The sequence below is a fragment of the Rousettus aegyptiacus genome, unplaced genomic scaffold (assembly GCF_014176215.1).
Source record: "Rousettus aegyptiacus isolate mRouAeg1 unplaced genomic scaffold, mRouAeg1.p scaffold_m13_p_7, whole genome shotgun sequence".
Lineage (NCBI taxonomy): Eukaryota > Metazoa > Chordata > Mammalia > Chiroptera > Pteropodidae > Rousettus > Rousettus aegyptiacus.
Genome location: NW_023416310.1, coordinates 105,967,404 through 105,991,439, shown reverse-complemented (window position 1 = coordinate 105,991,439; position 24,036 = coordinate 105,967,404). Strand labels below are relative to the sequence as shown.

Genomic DNA, 24,036 nt, shown 5'->3' with positions numbered 1-24,036 from the left:
AATATCATATATTACATTGGTCATTGTATCTCTTCAGTATCTTATGATATCCCTGCCTCATGTTTCTCATAACTTTTGACTTTTGAAGTGACCAAGCCGGTTATCCTAAGAAGGCCCCATGTTCTGCAGTTGGCCGATGCTTCCTCATAATGACTTTTAACCTGTTCCTCTGTCCTGGTATTTCCTGTAAACTGGACATTAAGCTAGAGGCTTGATTAGATTTGGGTTAATGTTTTTAGCAAGAATGTTTTGAAGTATAGCAGCTGCTGGTGTTCTGGCATGTTAGGTTTGGAGAGCCTGAAGGCCGTTGGGGGCCGTTGTCATGGTAGTGGTGAAGGAAAAACCAAGTGAGAGAGAGAGAACTTCGAGGATCATCACAGAGGAGATGGGAACTGAAGCCTTGGTGGGAGCAGGAATGATGATAAGAAATGCCTGGACATCTATAGAGGAGACCTTCCCCCACCCCCAGGGGATTTCCAGAGGAGTCAGTGGTGAGACAGGACCAGTGAGATGACCACCTGAAGCCTGACAGTCAACAAAAGCCCTGCCCTGCCCCCACCCAAGTCCTGGGCCCCTTGCTTAGAGTGTCAATTGATGTGTCTAGAGTTAATAATAAGCCCCCTGTGGAGACTTGCAAATGCCTTAAATGATAGGGCACCTCCCAAATAAAAACTCGAAGCCCAGGGCTAGGTTAGCCAATGGGAGGATAGAATTGATTTCAGAAGGCCTGTCTAATTAGTCATATTAATTAGCCTAAGGCAAAGGATGAGACTAGAAAGGAGGAGATGTGTGTGTGTGTGTATGGGTGTGTGGGGAGGGGGATCTCAAAGTGGTAGCATCTCCCAGAGAGAGAGATCCCTGAGGCAGCCAGGTGACTTAGGGCTATGATGGGCCCTGGATCTACAGGCTAGGCAAGGACTGACACTAGACCATAGTAAGGGAGAGGCCCTTGCTGCCTTCTGCATCCTAAACCAGTGGCAATGAGGAGTCAGAAACACCCTGTAACATTCAGTCACACATTTCCCCTATGCTGACATCGGCTTCTCATTATGGCTTAGAACACCTTGCCATGAGGTTCTGCCTACAAGTCAAAGCTCATCATCTACTCTGTTCTCATCCCTCCCCACTCTTCAGCTACACTGGCTTCCTTTGGTTCCTGGATGCAGAAGACATTGCTGTATTAGTACTAGCCCTCTCCGTGGTCCTGTGTGCCAGCCGCCTGCGCTGGCATCTGAGAGCAGCACTCTGTGAAGTTATGAGCACAGACTCTGACCCAGAGGCCTGCTTTGAACCCTCAGCTCTGCCACTTTAATAGCTGTGTGAACTTAGGCAAGTTACAAAACCTCTCTGTGCCTGTGTGTCCTCTCTGTAAAGTGGGGTTGTTGAGAGTTAATGTTACCAAACTCAAAAACTGCTTAACGTTATGGCTTCGGGTATTCCATTTAAAAACCAGATGTGATTGTCCTTAGGCAGTTTTATTTACTTGCAGTAAGCAAAGGAGACAGAGCATTCCTTTCCAAGGCTCTGTTTTCTCAAAGGACAGCTTAGCCATTGCTTATTTGTTTAATTATATGTTGAGTTCTTTGCAGTTGGCTACTCTTATACAGTCGGTCTTCCTATCAGGCTCATCTGGTTACAGCTGCTTCTGCAGAATATTGTGCTATATTTTAACATTCATCAAGAAGAGTATTTAGTAAGAACTGCCCAGACTCTGAGACCCTTGTCCTGTCTAACTAATGAGCTTCAAGTAGTGCTTGGCACCTTGCGAGTAATAGAATTGTTATAGTCATGATTATTGTCCTCATGAGGCTCAGAGAGTTCAAGATCTGCCTGAGCTCACAGAGCTGGTATATGACAGCCTTCTAAGATGTTTGTCAATACACCAGTTACATTATAAATATCCCCACTTAACTGCTGAAGTTTTCCTTGCTATAAACCCTATGATTTTGCATACTCTATCCTACTACTCTTTCTGTATGTTAAATTTACTGCTGTCAGATTATGTGAAGGGATTGTGGGGTGGGAAGACTAAAAAGGTATAGGGGCACATCCCTGTTAACAAACAGTTTCTGAAGGGTAGGTATGTCAAAGATTAAAAAATTATATAATCAATTTTTTGAGGGGACGCTCATATGTATCAGGCACCGGACTTCACGGTTCTCACAAAAATACCACGGTTGGTATTTATTAATCCATTTTACATGTGAGGAACCTGGGTCTCAACAATGTTAAACATCTGTCGTGTCTAGTACACGTGAACTCCCAAAAGACATGATGAGTGACTTGAACTTGGTTCTGTCTTCTTCCAAATCACCACTTCGGACCAATCATGACAGATGGGACTGGGATAAACACTACCAGGAAAAAACGATTAAGCCAGCGAGAGAGAAAAGGGGAATTTAGCAAAGGGACACAGTCGTAGCAGTAGCAGTCGGATCTCTGGGAGCCGGGCACGATTAGCCGGCAGGCCCTGCCTCTGCCCAGGGGCCCAGCAGAGCCCAACAGTACGCACGTGGCCTGCATAGCCACCCCCCGCAGCTCCGGCTTCCGCTCTGTGCACACTTGAGGCTGCATTCCTGGGAGAGCGCCTCGGATTGGCCGGCTCGGTCAGGTGGCTCCCGTCGGCCAATTAGCGGCGGTCAGGCCGTGAGCCGCGCGGTCCGCGCTGCTGGCGTGGGACCACGGAAAAGGTGATCTTCGTGGGGCTAGGCAGCGCCGAGAAAAGGCCGCCAACACCTGGTAATGCCCAGCGTACCCGAGGTCCAACTAGCGACCCCACCCACTGTTCCTTGGCTCCTATTTATCTGGATTCACCTGCAGCCCTGCCTCAGTGCTCAGAGAAAGGACCGAAGAGGCCTGGGTTGGACCTCCTCGTCCGCTTGCTCTGGGTTCCGCCCTAATGTTTCCTCCGGCTTTTGTGCATTTTTCTCCTCTCGCTCCTCTGGAGTTCCAGCCCCTCCTGTCTTCTTGTCCTTTTCCAGCAGTCTGCAGTTGGTGTAGTCTCTCCGTTTAAGAGAAACTACAATGCCTCTCCAGTCAGGCTCTACCACTTTTTCGCTCTACTGCCCTTAGCCTCCTCTCCTTATCCCACTGCAGTCCTGCTTCAGGTCACCAACAGCCCACTCTGGCCAAATTTGGTGACATTTCATAATTTTTGCTGTTTACTGGAGGCAGCAGTTGTTGACTCAACCTTTAGAACGAACAAGGTTGCCAGAGACTTCCACACTTGTCTGGTTGAATCTTAACCTCTGCCACAAGCCTTTATACTCCCACATCATGGGCTTGCCTCCCCTTTTTCTTGTCTGGCAAACGGGCCCACTTTGCTGATCGTTTACCCAGTCTCCCTGAGGGACCTATCTACTCCTGGCCTCTCCTAAATGCCAGCAATGCCTGAGCTTCTATCTCTAGCTTAGATTTGTTCTAGAGCTCCAACTCACTACCTGGATGTCTTAGAGGTACCTAAGGCTCAAAACAGGTCATTCATTCAATGTTTATTAAACTGAGTGGTCATTTAAAACAAAAATATTTTTTTAATGATTCTTAAATAAATATTTTTTTATTGCTCTGTGCCAAAAGCTTGGGAGTAGTGTCCCTCCTCTGACCAGCACACAATGGATGCTTCATTACTGTGTACTGAGTTCATGTAGGAATGAGTGTCTGGCACAGAGGAGGTGCTCAAAGTTACTTTCCTTGTCCCTCCACCTGGCTCTTCTCTACCTCAGGGGTGGGAACTGTCCCATTGTTTTACTTCCAATGCAAAAGCTGAGTAAGTTAGCTAAATTTAAGAGAGAGAGAGAGCCAAAGTGAAAGTCCTCCTTGTCCTATCTAATATTCTCCGTCCAGAGCAGACAAGTTTCTTAGCTCAGCAAAGGCAGCACTTCCCAGTGATGGGAGCAGGAGAGAGAACCAGAAACTACCATGGTAAGACAGACAGAGGCTGCAGCCAGACTAGGAGGTACACAGATCAGGGTTCAAATTCTGGTTCAATGATCTTCAAGGCAGTATTGGACTTTTCGGAGTCTTCATTTCCACGTGAAAATTGAAAATATGAATAGAATCTACCTCATAGAGATGTTGCAAGGATTCTTCCTAGAACTCTTAGAGGACCGTAGAAGGCATTGATAATTGGCTATTGTTTTGGCTGAAAAACAGGGCTTTTGTGGTGCGCTATCGCCACCGTGGGACTAGCTGGGGAATTACATAGGGGAGGTTCTCAGGCCTGCAAAGGAGTCTGGGGACTCTGGCGTTCTCTGAAGACTGAGAATGTGCTCCCATCTGTCAGTGCCCTCTTTTGCTGTCCAGACTCCTTCAGACCTCTAAGGCCAGTGCTGGCCCCTGTGGAGGACAAAGCATTTCACCCCTGCCTTCTCTGCCTCCAGAACTTTTGATGGCTCCTCAGGGTGGCATCCAAGGCCCTTCAGAGCTGGTACCCTTGACGCCTGCTCTGTGCTTAGAAGTCAGGACGACTTAGCTCTGGATGTTCCCTGAGATGTACTCTCTGCTTTCTGTTCTGTCCCCAGCCCTCCTAGAGCTCCCTTTTCCTCCCCCTGATTCAGGGGCCTGAAGTACCTTTCCCCAGTGAGCATGTTGAGTTCTGGGGAGAGTATTCATGTGAACAGCAGCCATTTATTGAGCACCTACTGTGTCTGGTGCTGTGCTGGGTCCCTTATGAGCACTTATTCCATATACTCTTCACAAACCCCATAAAGTAGGTTACTGTGATTGCTCTCATTATGCAGAAGAGGACACTGAGGCAAAGAAAGGTAACATGACCAACCCAAAGTCACAAAGCCATCAGGTAACAGAGCCCTGCTTGTAACTACTAGGCCCCCTAGCATGGATAGACCACAGTTTTAAATCCCATCTCTGCCACTCACAACTGACTTTGCAGCTTTGAGCTCAAGTACCTTGTCCTTTAAAATGAGGTAGGTGTCAGCTCCCACAAGGCACAGGTGCTGGCTCTGAGAGGCAGGCAATGTTTGGGACCTAACATCGGAGTGAGAAGTGAGGAGAGCGTCACAGCAGGCAGCCAGAGCTGGTGTTGAGTACACTGGAATCAATCAGGGACTCCTTAGGGAGGCCAGAGCCCCAGCTTGAGATCCAGCCAGCAAGAAGTAGGGCTCAGGGGTCCAAGCCCCTGTCACCTCTCACCTGTGTAACGCCTGCCTGTTCTGCCCACACCCACTCCAGCCTGTTCAGTGCATTTCCTACTTGGCAACCTTGTGTGGCCCTTTCTAAACACATCTGATCACATCCTTTGCTGCAGAAAATTTTGTTGCTTACTGGGGACTCAGTGAGAGCCCATGAGTTGTGTAGGGTCTGTTGCTGCAGCCCTGCCAGTTTCGTCAACCTCTCTGATCCCCTCCCATCTCCTTGAAGGCATCTTAGGCCTTTGCACATGCTGTTTCCATTGCCTGAAACACTCTTCCCTCTTTGCCTAGTTAATGCGAAGGTGCTGAAAGTTCACTTTCTGAGAGATGGAGAATTTGAGATGTGAAAGAGTAGTAGCAATTTGGAAAACCAGTAGGGAGCGGGAGAGTGTTCCAGGAGGAGAGAACAACCTGTGCAAAGGGATGGGGGTGCACGTGTGGGGGGAAGTGAGAGGAAGGGGAAAGGAGGGTTTGAAACTGATGAAAATGAGGCATGCCCAAGGCCTGGGTTAAATCCTTATGTGCTGTTTTAAGGAGCTTGGACCCTATCCTGAGGACTGTGGGAGTATTTTGAGCAGGAGTAATTATAGTGGTTTGCCCATCATCTATTCCCCTAAGTAGGATAGAGAGGAGCTTATTAGCATCGCTCTGAAAAATATAGCACCCAGAACCGAATGGTCTTCCAGGAATGACCTGATCACCACCAGCAGGGGAAGTCATCTCTTTACAAGATCCCTGCCTGAAACCAACACGGGTACAGTACAGCCCTATGTCCTGCACCCCTACCCACACAAAGCTGAAGTGGGATGCTACACTTCCTGTGGCTGCCAGGAGGTGGCACCATCACCCCAGTGTGTCCCCTCCACGTTGTTCCGTGTGTTGGAGACTCTCCCCAGGGTGCGATTTTGTGTAGGACAGAGACCAGAGAAGAAAGAAGAGGCGGGTGAAGGAAGGAGAGGAGGATGCCACGGGGTGGGTTAGGGGTAGTTTGGGTGCACACCATAGTGCAAAGATGGGAGAGTTAGGGTGCTACTGGCTCCCTTTTGTTTTTTTCTGGGTCAAGCAGAGCCTATCTGTCTGACTTAAATTTTCACCATTGCCTGCTCTGTTTGTCTGTATAAACCCCCTCCTCAGGACCCTTAAACACTCATGTGGACTCTGCTTGGTCACCCAGGCCTTTTTCCACTTGCAAGTCCTTGACCACCTTCCTCTCCCTCCTGCCACTATTAGCAAGCCCTCTTATTCTACATCTTAAATCAGTTTCCACATCCCTCCTTTGCCTGGCCACTCCCTGCTCCAAGACTGGGGGCTTGCATTGTAGCTGTGCAGGACAGTGCTAGTCCCAGGCCAGAGGATGGGAGGGGAAGTGGACAGTCCTTCTATGGACACTCTGGGGCTTATATTTTCTGTCACGCTGGGAGACCACATGTGTATTTTGGAAGTACTGTTGCAGTTTCCAGCTCTGTCTGTAATAGGACCGTGTGTGTGTTTGTTTGGAGCAGGAAGGCACAGTAGCTCAACAAATGTTTATTGAGCACCTACCATAGCCCAGGTGTCATTCTCGTCACTGGTTTACAATGATGAAGACAGGCCCTGCTCTGAGGAGTTTAAAACAGTCCCCTCATCTGTCTCCCAACATCTGCACTAGCGGCACCTGTTCTGTTATCTCTTCACTCCCCTGGGAAAGAAATCTGCAGCCTGCAAGGCTCACTGTGATATGGCCTCATGTGAGAGCATGGTCTCTCTCACACTATATATGCTCTGTCCATGTGGCCAGATCACAGCACCTCAAATTCTCCCCATTCCTGCCTGCCTGCAGACCTTTGCAGAGTCTGTTCTCCTACTCATCACAAGGCCAAACACTCCCCTCCTTCAAGCCTCTGGGTTCCCTTGTCAATCGCCTCATCATACTCTCTCTGCTGTTGGAGGTTTCTGTCTTTTTCTTGTGGATTTTTAGGCCTTCCTTAGATATTGGCCCCCTGTGTCCCATGCTGTCCTCAACCACTGTATGGGGGAGTGCTGGTTCTCAAGCAGACACCTCGAAACTTACAAGTACTTTGAGGGCAATGACAGTCTCGAGCCCTCTCCAGGTTCCCAGCCCCACCTCAGGACTAGGCCCCAGTTAGAGAAGGGGAGGGGGTTGATCGTCCTTCTGTGGACACTGTGGGGTTCATCAAATACACTGTGGTATATTTGGGGGACACTGTCCCAGCTCCTAAGGGGTTTGGCGAGCCTCTTTGAGATCAGCTCACCAGCCTGGGATTTGATTTTGAATTTGGGAAACTCATTCAACATGTATTCATCCATGAACATCTGCGGAGCACATTCCAGGTATGACGGTGGACAGGACAACATCCTCCTCCTATCAGAGATCACCTTCTAGTGAAGCAGCAGCCGGTAAAGAGTGAACAAATAAGATAATTACAGAAGGAAACAAACAATGGACTAAAATATGGAATAACAGAGAGAGGACTTTAGCCAGGGTGGTCAGGAGAGGCCATTTGAAGGAAGTGACCTTTGTTCTGACAGGTTCTAGTTCTTTTTGCTGTAAGCATCTTTGCCATAAACATCATTTTTGCTGCACAACTAATTGGCTGTTAGTCAATCTTGCTGTAAAGACAAAGTAATGAAAAATAAAAGAGGGACATTAAATAGGACATGGCACTTTATTATGAAAAAAATACATCTTTGAAGTCTTTCGTTCATAGCCTCATACTTTTTTTTTTTTTTTTTTTTTTGCTTGTTGATTTGTCTCCTTGTTGGGGATGGCACTTTTTCGTTTTTTACTGCAATTTCTTTGTTAAGAGAGGTGTCAGTTTCCAACTAAAGAATTGATAATTAGTGCTCTCTGAAGACTTTTAGTAGCCACCTGTTATATCTGCCATAGCTGGGCTTGGTGTTGTGGGTGGGGAGGATGACTGTGCTTACCAAAGGATTTGCAAACTGATATGTTATCATTTTCTTGTAGAGTAAGTACTTTGGCTTGACCAGAGTTTTGCAATCTGGCTTTAGTCTTAGTCATTATCATCCACTATTTTAAGAATACCAGGTCTACTTGGCACTGTACATAGACCATTATGGGGGCTAAGATTTATATATTATAAAAATGAGAGTAACAGCAAGAACTTTTATCAGCGGAGAACGAAACCAAACTGACAACCAGCTTCAGTATATTGTCTGTTGAATGTAAACCAAACTGTCAAGTGGTTCTTTCGGCCAATTAGTTGTGAGGCAAAAGTGCTTGGGGTGAAAATGCTTGCAGTGAAGCTGTTCACAGCAAACATACTCACAGTGAGAATACTGGACATAGTTCTGACTGCCAGCTGTAACAACCAGGGGACTAACAACCACGGACCTGCAAATGCCAAGGCCCTGAGGTTCATGTGAGCTTGGTTGGTGGAGTAACAGGAAAGTCACTGGGGCTGGAGACTGGGTTGGGGAGGGGTGTGCAGGGACTTTGGGGAGTGGGCAGGGGTCAGTTGAGGCTGCATCCAGTGGCCTGGGCTCTAGTCTGGGTGGGCATATGAAATGGGCAAGACAGTGTGGCTGCGTAGGACAGCGCTGGGCCTTGGAGGCTCTGGGGCTACCTGAGGTTTTGGAGCCGGGCAGCTTTGGAAGCTGCTATGTACTCAGAGGGGATATTTTTCTTCTCCAGCATTTTTTGGGGAAAAAAATTAATTTGGGTACATAAGTAATGCAGTTACCAGGTAGAAAACAAAAATCCCTTCCCTCTCAGACTTCAGCCACCTAGTTCTCCTCCCCAGAAGCAACCATTGTGACCATCTGCTCACTGTCCCCAAGCGACTGCATCCCTGAATCCTCAGGCACACATTTGACATGGATGGGTGCACCATACACACTGGTCAGACCTCAAATTTTCCCCTCGGCGCTATAAGTCGGAGAGAATTCCCTGCTAGTGTACTGAGCAGCCCCTTTGTGAAGCCTCTAGAGCTGTCCTGTCAATACATAGCTCTTTAAATTAATATTTAAATTAATTAAAATAATCAACTCAATTGCATGGGCCACATTTTAAGTGCTCAGTAGCCACATGTGGCTAGTGGCTACTGTGTTGGACAGCACAGGTGTAGAACATTTCCATCTTTGGAGAAAGTTCTGTCAGACAGTGCTGCTCTAGAGACTACCATACCATCCATCATTTATCGCTAATTTGTCCATCTTTAGGAGTTGTGTGGAAGGGGGCAGAAGCTCAGTTGCATTGATGACACCCCTAGCACATGCAGTGGGTCCCCCAGGATCTAAGAGGTACTCCTCTTGGAAGCTTCTAGAGCCATGCTATCCAATATGGGTCGTGCTTTTTCAGCCCTGCCAGCCAACCCTCCTCTCCTGGGACCTGATTTTCTAAGGGCCTCAGCTGTGGAAGGAAAGGGCCTCCCTGGCTGGGAGCCTCATTGTCATCCTTACCAGGTCATTCAGTTGTGTGACAAGCCTTAGGGTGGCCTGCTCTGCCCTAGGCCTTAGAGATGGAGCTCAAGAGGCCCCTGTCCTGGGTGGGACAGAGAGGGACATGAATGGATCCTTCCATTTGTTCATAGAGATGGAATGCCTAGGCTGTGCAGTGAGGTCAGCCTGGCCCTCCTGGAGGGGATTGATAAGTGAGCTGAGTCCTGAAGGGTACAAAGGTGGCCTGGAGGCTCAAGAGCTGCACAGAGCCCACAGCCATACCCTGCAAGACCAGCTGCTGAGATCAACCCAGCCAGGCTAGGCTGGGCCCCAAGCACCAGCACAAGATCTTGAAACTGGCACTGGGCAGCAGGAAGGGGCTGGCGCTGTGGAATGTGAGCAGCTACCCAGTTGGAGAGGATATGGGGGAGGCTGGGTGAGTTCAGCTGTTGGTGATTTCACGCCTCCTCCTCAGCCACTTCTAGGGGACAGGCTCCAGCCCAGCTGAGGGGCCCAGGTGCCAACGAAGGTCAGATTTCGGCAGTAAGAGAATAAAAGGAGATTTCCTCTGGAGGGGAGCCTGCTTCCCCAGAGACTCTTGCAGCTGCCTCCCTCTGGGATTAGGCTAAATCCTAGAGCAGGTGGAGGGACGGGAGGGGTCTCCCAGTTCAGGGCAGAGTGTGGGAAGGGGTGGCCGGTGTGGCCAAAGTGTGCACACCTGAGTGTGTTGGTACCTGGGAATGGGTTTCTTTGATCCTTTCATCTGACACTTTACTGCCCCTCAGTTCTGCCAGGTACAGCCTTGCGTGGGGATTGAGATGGGCAAGGGCAGTAACCACTAAACTGGATCAAGGGCTATAATGCACCTAAGATGACACAGAAAATGGGGGCAGTTTCCCCTGGGGAGCAGAGAATGTGGGTAGTGGGGGGTTGCTTTTCATTGAAAACCTTTGGTGCCATTGGAGTTTTCACTGAGCTGTTTCAGCTTCGAACATGTAATGCCTTTATAAAATCCTGGTTGCTGGAGTGTGGCTCCTGGGCCAATGCTGCACTCTCTGGGAATTTTTTAGAAACACAAGTGTCCAGGTGCCCAATATGAGATTCCGGGTAGGGCCTGACAGTCCAAAGCCTCTGGGTGATTCTGAAATATGCTGAAGTCCCAGAATGACTGACTCAAAATCTGTCTAAGCTGTGCTGGATTCCTGGTGCTCAGTTTGCTGGAAGGAGACTGAGAGAGAATCTTCCTCTATAGCTATTAGCTCAGCTTGAAGGGGAACCCAACCTGGGAGGAGGGCTGGGGGAGGCTGCCTGGAGAAATGAGATTTTAGTGAGATGTGAAAGGCGAGGAAAGTTTGGCCAGGTGAGGCAGGGAGTGTTCCCTAGGAAGGAGCATCCTGAGGTGGCAGGGACCAAAGGCTGGAGCCCAAAATGCTGGGCCCAGCACATCTGTGCTTGGGCCTCCTGAATGTCCAGTCACCCTTGTGCAGGGATGCTCCATTAACAAATGTTCATGCTCCTGCAAAACCAGAGCCTCCCCTGGTCCTTGGAATGACTGGGCTCTGGGGCTCTGCAGTGGGCAGAGCACCTGGTCACAAATACCCACTCTTTCACTTACTGACTCTCCCACTTACTCCTGTGCGACCTTGGCACAGTCACTTCCTCCTTCTGAGCCTCACTTGTCCTTATCTATGCAACAGGACAAGAGAGAATGTCCTCCTGTTAGGGCTGTCTTGGGGAAGGAGTGAGATCCTGGCAACCCGTCCGGGGTGGGTGGGGGGGCATTCCAATCCCAGTTGTTAACTGAGCACGTAAAACCACTCTCTGAGGCAGTCAGCATTCCTGTGTTTCAGGCTCAGAGAGGTTGAAACACACTGTGGCTCCCAGACCCTTCCTCCCAGCAACCTTTTGTTCTTGGGCTCCAGCTCCTAGATCTGAGTGACTATCTGTTACTCCTGCCAGGACCCTAACTGATAACACACAGCCAGCAAGTGACAGAGTCCAGAGGTGACTGATGCTCTTTCTACAGGCTCCCAAGGCCAGTGTAACAGGCTAGGAAGCCACTCAGAACCCAGGTTGACCAAAGGGCCCAGGTCCCAGCTGCTGTGGTGCTGTCCAGAGCAGGCAGGGGGAGGGGAGGTGGGGCAGGAGCACTTGCACGGGAATTAGCAGCATCTGTCTCACTCTGACATGCAACGTCAGGAATGTAGAAGGGCCCCAGCAAGCGTGTGCCTGCCAGGGATGCGGGCAGGGAGGGGGCACAGGGTGGGCAGCTGAGCCCCTCCTGGCCCCTGGGACCTACCAGGCAGCAGCTGCCCCTGTCACTCTGAGTGACCTGGCGAAGGACTCACTGGGAACCTGGGGAGGGGGTGGTCAACTCAGCTCCATCTTTGTGCCCCATCCTTGTGACCCTAGGCATGTTTATCCCTCAGTTTCTCCACCATTAAATGGGAAGAATGATCTTTATCTCATGAAACTGTGATGAAGATGAGCAGTGGGTGGCTAAGCCTGACAGGGTGATGGGCTCATGCTGGGCAAGTGGAAAATGGATGCTCTCATCCCTCCCCTCAGGCTGACTCTGAGGGCTCTGCCTCTCCTGTGATTGGTTTGGCAAGGGAAGGACATACCCACTGGCCAGTGACAGCCACAGGGTAGGGCTTAGAAAGTTTGGGGGCTCCAGGGAGCCAGTAGAGGGTCCTTGAGTGCAGCAGGTACATAAGCCAAGACCTGCTTTTGGAAGCTGCCTCTGGAGCTGACTGCAGAATGTGAGGGAGGGGGACCAGGACCTTGGGCTGGAGGGGGACACTCAGGCCTTGTGAAGGCCAAACACTAATTCTTAGGGAAACACTTAGCATAATCCATGTGAACTCTTGCATGGTGTCCTTCCCCAAGCCTTCCTTCATCTAAGTCTCCTCTCATCATAAAACCTAAGTCCAGAGAGGCAGGCAAGGCAGGAGCACCTCATTCATATGGGTGAAGGAAATGATCACCAGAGAAGTGATGGCACTGGCCTCAGGACACTGGAAATGACAGACTTTGAACCTCCTGGCTCCAAGTCTACTGCTGTCTCCATTCTCTTTGAGACTAGAGCTCCCTAGTTTCTGGCCTGTGGGAGGCCTTGGAGGTAGTTTTGGGAGAAAGATGAGTAGTTCGGTTTGGGACATGGCAAGTCAGAGGCATGGTGGGGATGTGAGGAGACTCAGAGTCAGAAAGAACCATGGTCATGAGCTGCTGCTCAGTCTTCTAGAGCAGCCTCAGCCCCAAATTCTTATATCTAATCCTCCATAGGGTCAACCCAAGCCTCCACAGAGTCTGTACTGGTTGGGCAGTCTTATGCTTGGGGAACAGGGCAGGAGGGAGGGCCGGGCGGCCCCACATTCTATTCAGGCCTGAAGAGCCACAGTAATTGCTGTGATGGAGCTGGGAAAGGTTCCAGGATCAGAGCTTTGGGAAGCTGATCCTCCCCACCCACCCAGAGGGCGTCTGAGAACAGGGCCATGAGGACTCCCCAGGGGAGGATCAGGCAGGCAGGGACAGCTGCAGCCCAGCCCAGCAGGCAGGAGGCAACCAGCTGCTGCCCAGGAGATTGGGCAGGGTGAGGCAGGGCGGGCACGGCCCTCAAGAGCCCCCAGCCTGAGAGGCAGAGCGTGGGAGCAGGCAGCAGCCTTGAGGCTGGGTTTTGATCTTTCATGCTGTGTTAATGGTCAACTTGGTTAATGCTGAGCAGATGGGGGAGGCGTGTCGCCTACTCTCTGGGCGACAGCCCCAGGACATGCACAAGTGTGCATATGCCCTGCCTAGTGTATGGTGTCCTGTGGACTCCTCTGCTGGTTCTTTCACACCATCGCACACACGAGATGGTGCCAGTAAGAGACAGACCAAGACAAGCACATACAAGCTCTTGGGTCCATCCTGAGGCAGCTGGAGTTGGACGTGAACCCCAGGCCAGGCACAGAGCCCTCAGTCTGTCACCCAGGCAGAACTCCCAGTTTGGGAACACTTCACCCTGTTCCCTTTCCATGAGCTGCAAAGAAGACACCAGGCACATGGAGGTTTATTTCCAAAAAATAATAATAATAATAATAATAATTTATAAAAGGCCACTTGCTTTTGGGTTTTCTCACAGGCTTCCAGCCTCAGGACCACAGGGACCAAAGCTCCTTCCCCATCAAGATGCTGGGACAAGCAACTGAGGGGAGGTGGGGGAGGCCTGGGGAAATAGAGTTCAGAGGCCCAAGACCTCTTTTGGTGCAGGGGAGCAGAGAGGTTTGGGATAGCCCCACAGCCAGGTCCAGCCAAACCCTTGGAGCCAGGACCGAGTGCCAAGGACCAGGAAGACAAGCAGAGCCCTAACACCTAACAGGCCATCAGAATGCTAGGACCATGATTCCCAGGGTAAGGGCAAGGCCTTGAGACTGAGTCTGAACTCTGGGTTGGGGACCTGAGTCCAGAGCTGGAAACCTCAACTAGGGACCCCAGGACCAAGAACAGACCTCCCCAAAGCAGAACTGGAGATCTGAGACAGCACTTTGAAGTCAGGGGCTTGGGGCTGCCAAAGTCAAGCACCAACAGGCTGGAGCTGCACCAGGAGGCCCAAGGCTGCCACACGGCCTTGTACCCCTGCTCAAGTCTGCACCTCAGGGAAGGGGAAGGAACTGGGCCCCAGTGGCAGGGGGTCGTGGCTGAAGACAGAGTCATTGGAGGAGCAGGTGCTGCTGGCATCCCCACCCGTGGGGGAGTAGGGTCCAAAGGTCAGGCGGAGGTCAAGGTACTGTAGGAGAACAGTGCTGGTCAGTCCTGATAGCTTAGACAAGGCCAAGAGGGGAGTGGGCAGAGGGAGGTCAAGGGACAGGAGTGAGGCGGTACCTCCTCTGAGATGGCCAGCAGGACCTTGTCCAGTGCCTCTACCAGCTGCTTGAAAGTGGGCCTCTGAGAGGGCGCTGCGTGCCAGCATTCACGCATCAGCCCGTACCTGGGAGGGATGGGGCACGGAGTCAGAAGGAGCCTTAGGCCTGAGTGAGGAGAGGACCTCAAGGTCCTGAGTGGAGGTGTGATGAAGGGTTGGGGATTGATGAGGAGTGGATGGGGCCGTTCAGTGAAAGGTCACAGAAGCCAGACCAGGACCTCCCCACTGAGTGATGGAAGCAACCAGTGGCCACAGCGAAAGTTGTTGCTGACCACTCCCTAGGGCCAGACCATGAGGCTAAGATCAGGGCACAGAACAAGAACTGGAAAGTGGGGGAGAGTGGGGTGAGGTCTCACAGCTCTGGAGGGCAGTTCGGGGGCCGGTCCATCCGATGGCCTTCCCGCAGCAATGAGAACAGCTCCTCCACAGGGATTCCAGGGTACGGGGAGCCCCCGAGGGTGAAGATCTCCCACAGCAGGATTCCAAATGACCACCTTGGAGCAGGACCAGGGCTCAGCAGGGCATGGTTTCACTCCCTACTCCTGGGGCTGGGATGGGGGATCCCGCAGGCATGATCTGCCGCGGGGGTGAGGATGGGGCTTCTTTTTGGAGTCTGGGCCCACTCAGGTCCCAGGGCTGTATGACCTTGGGCAAGTGCTGTGCCCTTTCCGTGGGGTAGGACAATGATCTGGGCAGACACTCTGGACCCCCACCTTCCAGGACTCACACATCACTCTGGTGTGTGTAGACTCGGTCAAACAAGGCCTCAGGTGCCATCCACTTGACGGGTAGGCGGCCCTGAAAAGGAGAAGACAGGGCATTGGTGCCAGTCCCACAGGTTCCATCCCACCCCCTCTGCCAGCTCTGCCCTGCCTCCCTCACGTTGCTGGTTTTCTTGTAGTAGTCAATGTGGTGAATGCCACGGGCCAGCCCAAAATCAGCAATCTTCATTACATTGTCCTCTGTCACCAGCACATTGCGGGCAGCCAGGTCCCGGTGGATACACTGGGGGCAGGACAAGGGACTTAGGTTATTATGACACACAGCACCTTGCAGTAAGCCTGGTGGGTAGGGATCATCAGAGAGGGGAGCCCTAAACAGTCTAATTTCAGGGCTTGCATGCTCCTCTTTTATGTTGCCTCTTCCCCTGCCCTGTCTCCAGGTTAGGGAGTATGTGAGGATGGAAAGGGGACAGGCACTATCAGTTACATATGGATGGGGCAGGAGGGGGTGCAGTACAGAACGACTTAGGATAATGAAAAAGGGGAGAAGTTGGGGACATTTAATGCGAGGGCACTAAGGTGTGGAGATAGAGCAGTTGGCTTGGCCCAGTGCTCCTCTTTGCCCACACCTTCTGAGACTCCAGGTACTGCATGCCTCGGGCAACCTGGTAGGCGCAGGAGACCAGGGTGGGGAAGGAGAGTGGCCCCTCACTACTCCGCAGCCCATCAGGGCTTAGGTCAGGGCCTGGGGGGCGCCGAGCTCGCAGGAACTCTCGCAGGTTTCCTTTGGCAGCACACTCCACAATCACGTACAGGGGCCCTGTGGAGGCGACAGGGGACAGGACAAGGAGGTTGTTAAGGCTGTGCTCCATGTCCTAACTGCCCCCAACCCTGGGCCCATCCCACCCCCTACCTTCCTGGGTGCAGACACCAAGCAGGTTGATAATGTTCTTGTGTCGACCAATCAGCTTCATCACTTCCATCTCAGAGACTAAGTCTGCCAAGTCCTTGTCAGAGGCATTATCTGCAAAGGCAACAGCCAAAGGGACTAGACAAAGGAGGCAAGTGGGGTAGGTGACAGGACATGGAGTGCTGGACTGACTGGTAGTCAGGAAGGCCTGGGCCTGAGTCCCTGCTAGGCTGCGTGGCCTTGAAAAGGTCACCTAACCTCTCTGAACTTTGAGATTCTCTTGTATCAAATGGGACAATGAATCATGTTCTACCTTTCACAGCATTTGCAAGATACAACAAAATCAAGGATCTAAAAGAGGTAGGCCTGTCAGTGAGGGGACAAAGAAATAGGAGAGGGGGAACAGGAAGGAAGCTTCATCTGCAGAGCTTGGTATTAGTCCCTGAATGGGGTGAGAGCTCCTGGGGGCGGAAAGCAGGCTGGCGCCCTGAGGTCTGTCTGACCAGGGCCTGGCGTCCATCTGGCCTGGGAATTCAGGGAGCTGCCAGTGGGGCGCAACTAGGGGAGGCCTGGAAGAAAGCTGTGGAGGAGGGGCTGGGTCCCCGGGACTGACCTGTGGCCCTGGGCCAATGACATAGCCTTCCCAGCAGACCTCACAATGCACATTTCTCAATCTCTGCCTCCCTTAAAGTGCCAGGTGGCCCCAGCTGTGCAGAGAGGAGTGGGGCAGGGCAGAGCAGAACATCAGTTTGTGCTGCTCTTGTAGAGGGGGCTGGGGCACACCAGGGAGAGGCCACAGTGGTAGGTCCCAGGTGTGTCCTGAGCACCTTGGGGCTCCTGCTTGGGGACTGGGACTGAGTTTAAGCAGAAGGGCTGTTCTTCTAGAGTGGTAGACATAGCAGGACAGACCTAAAAAGGGCCTGAGGGATGCTGAGGGCTAGATTCAGGGGGGAATCATGGGGAATGAGGTGAAGGCCTGCAAGGCTGACAAGGTTACTTGAGGCCAAGGCTGGCACGGGGTATTAAACCTGTCACCCCAAATCCCTGTAGGCACCATCATCCCAATAGATAAGATTTTCTGTACCAGGGACTTTTCATGCACCTCAGAAGTGACTTGCCAGGATCAGTAGGAGAGTTGGGCCCCAGGCCCAATGGTGGGATCCTGTAGCCTTTCCTGGCCACCATTGCTCACCCTGAGCCCCTTCTGTTAGTACCTTCCCTGAGGCCACCACACTCACCCTTGAGCATCTTGACAGCCACGGTGCTAGTTTGGTCAGGCTGGGCCGGGTCCATGCCCAAGGCCTCTGCACGCACCACCTGCCCAAAGCAGCCCTCTCCCAGGGGCTTCCCGAGCACCAGCCTGGAAATCGAGGAAGCTGAGGCTTCAGCCACGTGGACAACACCCCTGCCTGGAGTCTGCATCCACACCCTCACTCTGCATAGCGTACCTGTCCCGGGGGAACTCCCACAGTGGATCCAGAGGGAGGTCTAGACTCACGAGACCAGCGAGCAAGGGGGGACCACTGGAGGAGAGACGGACACCCCGCACCAGGGACGAGCTTGACTTGGCCGAGGAGCCCGACTCCAGGGAGAACTGCAAAGTGGGAGACTTGGTTGGCCTGCTGGTGCTGAGCTGCGGTGGGAAGGCAGGCTGAGAGCCTTATTACGGAGACACAGGGTTAGGGATGGCATGGTACCTGTCGGGCCAGAGGGAAGCGGGACAACTTCTGCACTGTGGCGGGCTGTCGGGGGTGCCGGCCATGGAGCACCTGCCCACGATACAGGCCAGCCAACAGCAGGAGAACCGCCAAAGCCAGGGAGCCCGATGCGTACAGGATGATGTCCGTATACCTGGCCTCAGGCGCTGCTGCTGTCCATGTGAGGTCCTCCTCTGCCCAAAGACAGACATAGACACATAACTGACCAATCAGTGGTCAGATAGGTGGCCCCATGCCTGCTAACTCAGGCCCTCACAGTTCCCAACACACATGGGGGCACACACCAAGAAAACTGCAATTATACCCAGTCCTGCATACCCCTAGGTCGCATGGACAGCCACATGTGGACATGAAAAGGCACTGCCACATGTGGAATTAAACACAAAAATTCACACACCATGTCCCGAGCTCAACTCCCGCAGGTCAAGGGAAAATGTCTACCCAGCAAGTCACAGCCCACTGCTGGACCCAAGTGGAATCCCTTGGCCCCCTCAGGTGCTCACCTGGCAGCACCGTGAGCCAGGCCGACTGGTAGGAGAGGCCGATAGAGTTGCCTGCTAGGCAGGTGTACTCGCCCGCGTCCTCGGCCGATACATTTCGAAGATATAGGACCTCCACCTCTGAGCTATTGATGTCTGTTGTCTGGGGATGGAGAACACACTTAGGGGTCACAGCAGGGTCTGGGACCACACTGTGATCAGAAAGGGAGCTAGAGACCAGCCCCCACCCCCATGGGAGAAGGGCAGGGCTCAGGTGCTGCAGGGGCTGGACCTTCAGGACTTGCACATAGGGGAAGCCATCGGCTCCGAAGCTGCTGCCGTTGATGACGATGTGCTTCAGCCACTGAATGTGGGGCTGGGCGTCGCTGTACACTTTGCACAGCAGCTCCACGTCACTGCCTGCTACAGCTGTGGTGTTGGCCGGGAGTCCCGCCTGCAGGATGGGCCGGTGCGGGGACCGCTCTGGGGGCCGGGCCAGCCGTCAACCCTGACCAGCGGCACCCATAGAAGCACCCTGGTCACTCGCCTCCAGCCTCCCCCCAGCTCAAGGGAGAAACCTTCTTGAAACACAGCTCAGATCTTTTCTGCCCTTTGCTTACATTGCTTAAACATTACATGGTTCCCCATTGCCTTTGGGGTCAAGGACGACTTCTCGGCCTGGCATTCAAAACCCTCCATGGCTGGGCTCCCCACTTAAATGCCACACCCCAGGCATACGCCTCCTCACAAATACATTCTATTTCTTATACCTAAGGCCTTTACCCAGCCTGTACCCTCTGCCTCAATGTCCTTCCCAGTTTTCTTCTCAGCAGACCCCTGCTCCTCCAGGCTTACATTATCCCCTGTGCTTTCCTCGGACTCACTGGGACACCTTGAACAGCTTGAGTGAGTCATCTAAGACTGAGTCTACATCATCCTACCTGAGGGCAAGGTCTGGGCTCCCACCCCCACACTGCCTTGTCTGCCCGCCCGCTCACCCAGCACGTCCAGAAGGTAACTGTAGCGGATGCTGCCCACTGAGTTCTCCACGAGGCAGGTGTATGTGCCACGGTCTGAGGGCACCACGCTTTCCATCACCAGGCTCCAGTGCTGATGGCGCAGCTGAAGGCAGGGGAAGTGTCCACAGGGGGCCACCGACCCATGCCCACCAGGGGGTCCAGGCCAAGGCCAGGAACTTTGGGACAAAGGAGAAGGCCCTAAGAAGTGTCTGAGCCCTGAGTTTTAGCTTGGCCTCTGCCTAGCTGTGCCACCTTGAGCCAGCCTTTGCCTGGAGTCTCAACTTTCTCATTATAGCCTGGAGGTGACTCTGCAGGATCTCATCATGAGAATGAGCTGTCAGAACTTATTGATACTGGTCAGTGATCCTTCCCCCTTTATAAATGGAGTCACTTAGGCTGAGAGGTTAAGTCACGTGCCTGAGTGGGAGAGTGGGAACTTGAACCAGAGCAGTCCAAGCCTAGCGCTCCTTCTGGGGCCATGCAGTGGCTTTCTTCATTAGAGAAGGAACTAGGGGTTTGGTGTAAGGGGGCTGATGGGAAAGTGAGTGGAGGAGCAGATGGCCTTGGGACGTGGAGACTCACCCGAACACCTCCAATGCGATGCTCCCCATGGAAGTCCTGTCCATCCTTGAGCCAGCGGATAGTGGGTGTGGGGTTGCCTGCAGCTGGACAGCGGAACTTGACGGTATTGCCGGCAGGCACCGCATGCAGTTTCTTCTCCATGCGCTGGGGATGTGTCCAGTAGGGTGCTGGAGGAGAGAGGAAGGGAGAACTTAGTGCCCCCATGATGATCATCTGCTTCCACACAGGTATCTGAAATGTAGGGAAATGAGTCCTTGAGGACTTATACTGACCGTGCTGTGGGAAAATGTGCCTATTCGAAGGGCCATCATGTACCTTGGGGTCCTCATTGCCATTGGTGGAGGACAAGGAGTCTATGTCAGGGACAGAGGGAAGTGTTTGAGGTCTAGGACAGGGAGAGTCTCTCCCCAGGTACCTTTCAGCCCCTGCCAGACCTCCTTACCATCTACGACCAAGGTGACATTGTGTAGGACAAGCATGGAGCCTCGGGCTAGGCAGAGATAATGGCCAGTGTCCTCAGGTAGAAAGCTGGCGATCTCCAAGCGGCCCCTCCAGCCTCGTACCCGGCCGGCAGGTGCCAGGCGACTACCCTCTTTGTACCAGTGGCCACCACGCTCAGCCTGCCCACAGCATAACTGCACAGGCTGTCCAAGGGTCACCATCAGCTCCTGCTCCTGCCGCTCTGGGCTGGGGGCCAGGCAGGACTCTGTGAGCCAAGGGCAGAGGTCAGTGAGCCCTGCAGCCCTAAAGAGGCAGCCCCCCACATACAGAAAACATGCTACACACTCAGAGCACAAGCACCTCAGACACATGCTGGACACCTGCTGCTCCTCAACATACACAAAACCACATGCAACAGACACTACATGCAGGGCAAAGGCCACTCTCTGGTGCACATCACACACATAGTACTTGGCACTCATGCTGGACTGGATGTGCCATTGTCCAAGACACACACAAATACACAGCACATGCTGTAGGTGTCACATACAGGGCACATGGCACACTCTGGGGCACATTGCTCTCACAGTGCATACACCACACGTGCTGCCTGGGCTTCCCAAGTCATACACGGTACAAAGAACATACACACACGCGCACGCACACACAGCCAAGAGGCTCACCACCAGCTCTGCAGCCCAGCTCAGGGCCCTGGGCCCTGCAAGGCCAGTCCTCTCGTGTGGACACAGAGATAGGTGGATGCTTGCTGGGAGCCAGACACTGAGTCTCAATGGTTGGGCCCTGCCCTGCTGCCACCTCCTCAGGGCTTGGGCCAGGATCCTCTCCAGCTTTGCTCAGCCAGCAGTCCCCTCCTGGTGACCACTCTTCCCACCCCTGCCACCCTTTCCCACCTCAGAGGTCATACCCAGCTCCATTTCCTCAGAGGCCTCAAAAGACAAAGCTGGAGCCCAGGGTGCACTCAGCAGGAGCCCCAACACGGCCAACAGCAGCTGCATCTCCTTCCAGCTACTCACAGGACCTAGGCTGGGCTTTCCGTCGGCCTTTCTGAAACAGGGAAGGAGAGGATCCCCTGCTTCATGTGCACCTTGGCCGGTGCTGTTCCTCTATTTTGTGGGTGAGGAAACTGAGACAGGAAATGGCTGGCTACTTGTCCAAGGCCCCCCGCCAGGCAGCAGCAGGGCAGACTGGAAGTACGTTGTGCAGGGGGGCAGGCAGGCTTCCTGCTCCCCAAGGGTCTTGCTGAGACCCTGGCACAAGTTCACAGAAAGGGCAGTTTGGGGATTCTTTCCTTGGAAGCAAGCAGAGAATGGAGACATATCTTCTGCTCGCTCTCAGCACACATAATCTATTTTTTTTTGCTGAATAAATAAATTTATTGCTGAAGAGCAAAAAAAAAAATCTGACGTATAATACGAGGCCAAATTTCAGCATCTGGATGTTATCTGATCTGACTCCCACTCCTTATTGCATTGCTGACATTTCCAGTGGCAGGGTGCTCACTACTAACAAGGTAGCACACCCCATAACCAGCAGCTCTTCCTCATTCTGAACTAGAATTGCAGCCTGGGGATACCTCTGCTGTGTGCCCCCACAACTCCATTTGAGGCAACACTGGCTCTTGTAAAGCATGTAGACTTTAGTGTCTGACAGAACCAAGTTTAAATCCTAGCTCTGACCAACTTGCAAGTCCCTGGCCCTGTCTGGGCCACTGTTCTCACAGGACTGCTTAATTAAAGGAGGAAAGAAAAATGTATGCAGGGGCTGGGTACACAGAATATTGGCATGTTCTCCCACTTCCCTTCCCATGACTCTCACCCTGGGTCTGCCCTCAGCCCGTCATCTCCAGTTCTGGCACTATTCCTGTCAGGTGTGATGTACATACCCATCCCATCTGGTTACCCTCCTCCATCCAAATACCACCAAGGATGCCTCCATCCCCCAAAAGGAACACTCAAACCCAAGCATCAGCTGGGGCAGGGGAAGAGGGTGATCAGGGTAGTCCCGGGGCTACTGGCATCTCTGGATCTTCTCAGCCCAGGAAGCCTATAACACCCCCTTCTCCTCAGCCACTGCCCTTTGTCCAGCTCTAGCTCTGAGACAGGGAGCACTTAGCTTGTCCTGGCCAAAGCCATTATCTCCTCCATCAAATTGCTCCTTCCTCGGGTTGCCCCTGCAGCTGAAGCATCTCCTCTCCATCCCCTCTCCTTGCCCCTTCCCAACTTCTGGTCCATTCTGCCTTCTCAATCCCTCTCTAGTCCATCCCACTTCCCCTGCAGGGACCCAGGGCAGGCCATCGTCGTCTATTGCTTGGGCCTCTGCAAACATCTCCCTGTGCTCTCCAGACCCCACTCTGCAGCAGGGCTTTAAAAATTACAAGTGGGCCATATCATCCCCCTCCCTGCCAGCTTACAGGCTCTTTAATGGCTCTCTGTGACCAGGAGGATCCAGTCCGTCCACACTGTCCAGCATCCTAGGCCTCCCTCCCTGCCGAGGCCAATCTTTGGTTGCTGTCTGCCCCTTCCTTCAGCTCCTTCAGCACTGAAGACACTGGCTTTCAAAACTAGGCATGTTCTCTCTCCTGCCCACACCTCTGTGCCCCCATTTCTCTTCTCCACCTGGCTCTGATGCTACTGTCTCCGCATCCACTCCCAGCTTCTGTGACCCCTCCTCTGTAAAATCCTCCCACCGACCCCTCTGCAGGGACGACAGCTCCTTGGGTCCACAGTTCCGGTTGAGAGTGGGGTGCTGCGGCCCTGGGATATTATTCCCACACCCAGGGTACCCTGACCTCAGCACCTTAGGGCCCTTAGTCGGGTCACGCGCGGACGTGGGGCCAAAGGACCTGACTCTGGCACCAGGCAGTCCTGCGTTCCCCTTCAGGCTGCTGCACTCAAGTGCGGGGGCACCTTGGGTAAATGACCGCACCTCTGGGAGCCTCAGCTTTCTTATGTCCACTCGAGGCTCGCAGACGGTCCAAGCAGTTAAAGGACTGGCGTGCTCTTCCTCCTCCACTCCTACCCGGCCACCCTGAGGCAGGTGCGAGTCGGCGGGTCTCCAGGGGGAGCTGCAGAGACAGCCGGCCCGCCCCCGCCCGGGTGGGCAATGAGTAACCAGCTCCTCGGCCAGGGTGCTCTTTGGACAGAGCGGGACAAAAGGCCCTATGTGCATTGCGGGTTACTGATTTACCGTCCCCTCCACCCCTCTGCCCCGCAGACGACCAGGTCCCCAGTGTTGGGAGGGGGCAGCTCCAGAGTCCCGCCGCCGCTCGCCCCCTGGCGGCTGGGAGCTCAGCCTGGGTCTGCATCGGGTCGCGGCTCACCTCGAGCCTCCGCGGGCCCGCTCCCGGCACAGGATATCAGCTCACCTGGGTCCTCCGCGGCCCTGCTCCTAGCACCCGCCAGCCCGGACTTCCGAGCCCAGGGGTGACCGCAGACTCAGCCGCTACGCTCCTCCGCCCCGGGCCGGAGAGCCAGGAATGCACCCGCGAAAGCTGCGTGGCCGCGGGCGGCCCAGCGCCCCGCCCACCTCGGCCCTGCCCCTCCTGGACCAGCTCTATCCTAACAGCAGTGTGGCTGCGAGTGACACAGAGTCCCACCCACCTGGAGTCCAGTCCCCGAACCCAACAGCGCAGAGCGGCAGATTGAAACAGCTCAATTCCCGGGCTCCGCCGCGGCCTACTGTACGTCCCCT

At 53.3% G+C, this 24,036-nt stretch overlaps 1 protein-coding gene across 3 annotated transcripts; it reads right to left on the bottom strand.

Annotated features, from left to right (window-relative positions):
- Nucleotides 1–14,084: 14,084 nt before the first annotated feature.
- Nucleotides 14,085–23,821, bottom strand: FGFR4 (fibroblast growth factor receptor 4). Of its 3 annotated transcripts, XM_016158406.2 has the most exons (19): nt 23,711–23,821; nt 23,272–23,410; nt 21,251–21,390; nt 20,327–20,590; nt 20,157–20,237; nt 19,885–20,051; nt 19,282–19,405; nt 18,576–18,766; nt 18,308–18,446; nt 17,784–17,977; nt 17,535–17,680; nt 17,325–17,446; nt 16,090–16,200; nt 15,806–15,996; nt 15,337–15,459; nt 15,182–15,252; nt 14,811–14,948; nt 14,415–14,520; nt 14,173–14,319 (listed from the first exon to the last, which is right to left on the bottom strand). In XM_016158406.2, the coding sequence occupies exons 3-19, from the start codon at nt 21,339–21,341 to the stop codon at nt 14,173–14,175; spliced, it is 2,406 nt and encodes an 801-aa protein (XP_016013892.2). In that variant the 5' UTR covers nt 21,342–21,390; nt 23,272–23,410; nt 23,711–23,821. The 3 variants fall into 3 exon arrangements, with proteins under 3 accessions (XP_036080742.1, XP_016013892.2, XP_016013893.2); XM_036224849.1 differs by lacking the exons at nt 23,272–23,410; nt 23,711–23,821 and having other exon boundaries at nt 14,085–14,319; nt 21,251–21,387; XM_016158407.2 differs by lacking the exons at nt 21,251–21,390; nt 23,272–23,410; nt 23,711–23,821 and having other exon boundaries at nt 19,282–19,478; nt 20,327–20,443.
- Nucleotides 23,822–24,036: the final 215 nt, after the last annotated feature.

What these genes read in the sequence shown, in the direction of transcription:
- FGFR4 (XM_016158406.2), bottom strand. Translation starts at nt 21,341, where the DNA reads ATGCAGCTGCTGTTGGCCGTGTTGGGGCTCCTGCTGAGTGCACCCTGG. An exon ending in ACTACAAGAAAACCAGCAAC is followed by an intron (nt 15,253 to 15,336) that starts GTGAGGGAGGCA and finishes TCTCCTTTTCAG; the next exon opens with GGCCGCCTACCCGTCAAGTG. An exon ending in TACACACACCAGAGTGATGT is followed by an intron (nt 14,949 to 15,181) that starts GTGAGTCCTGGA and finishes TCCTGCTCCAAG; the next exon opens with GTGGTCATTTGGAATCCTGC.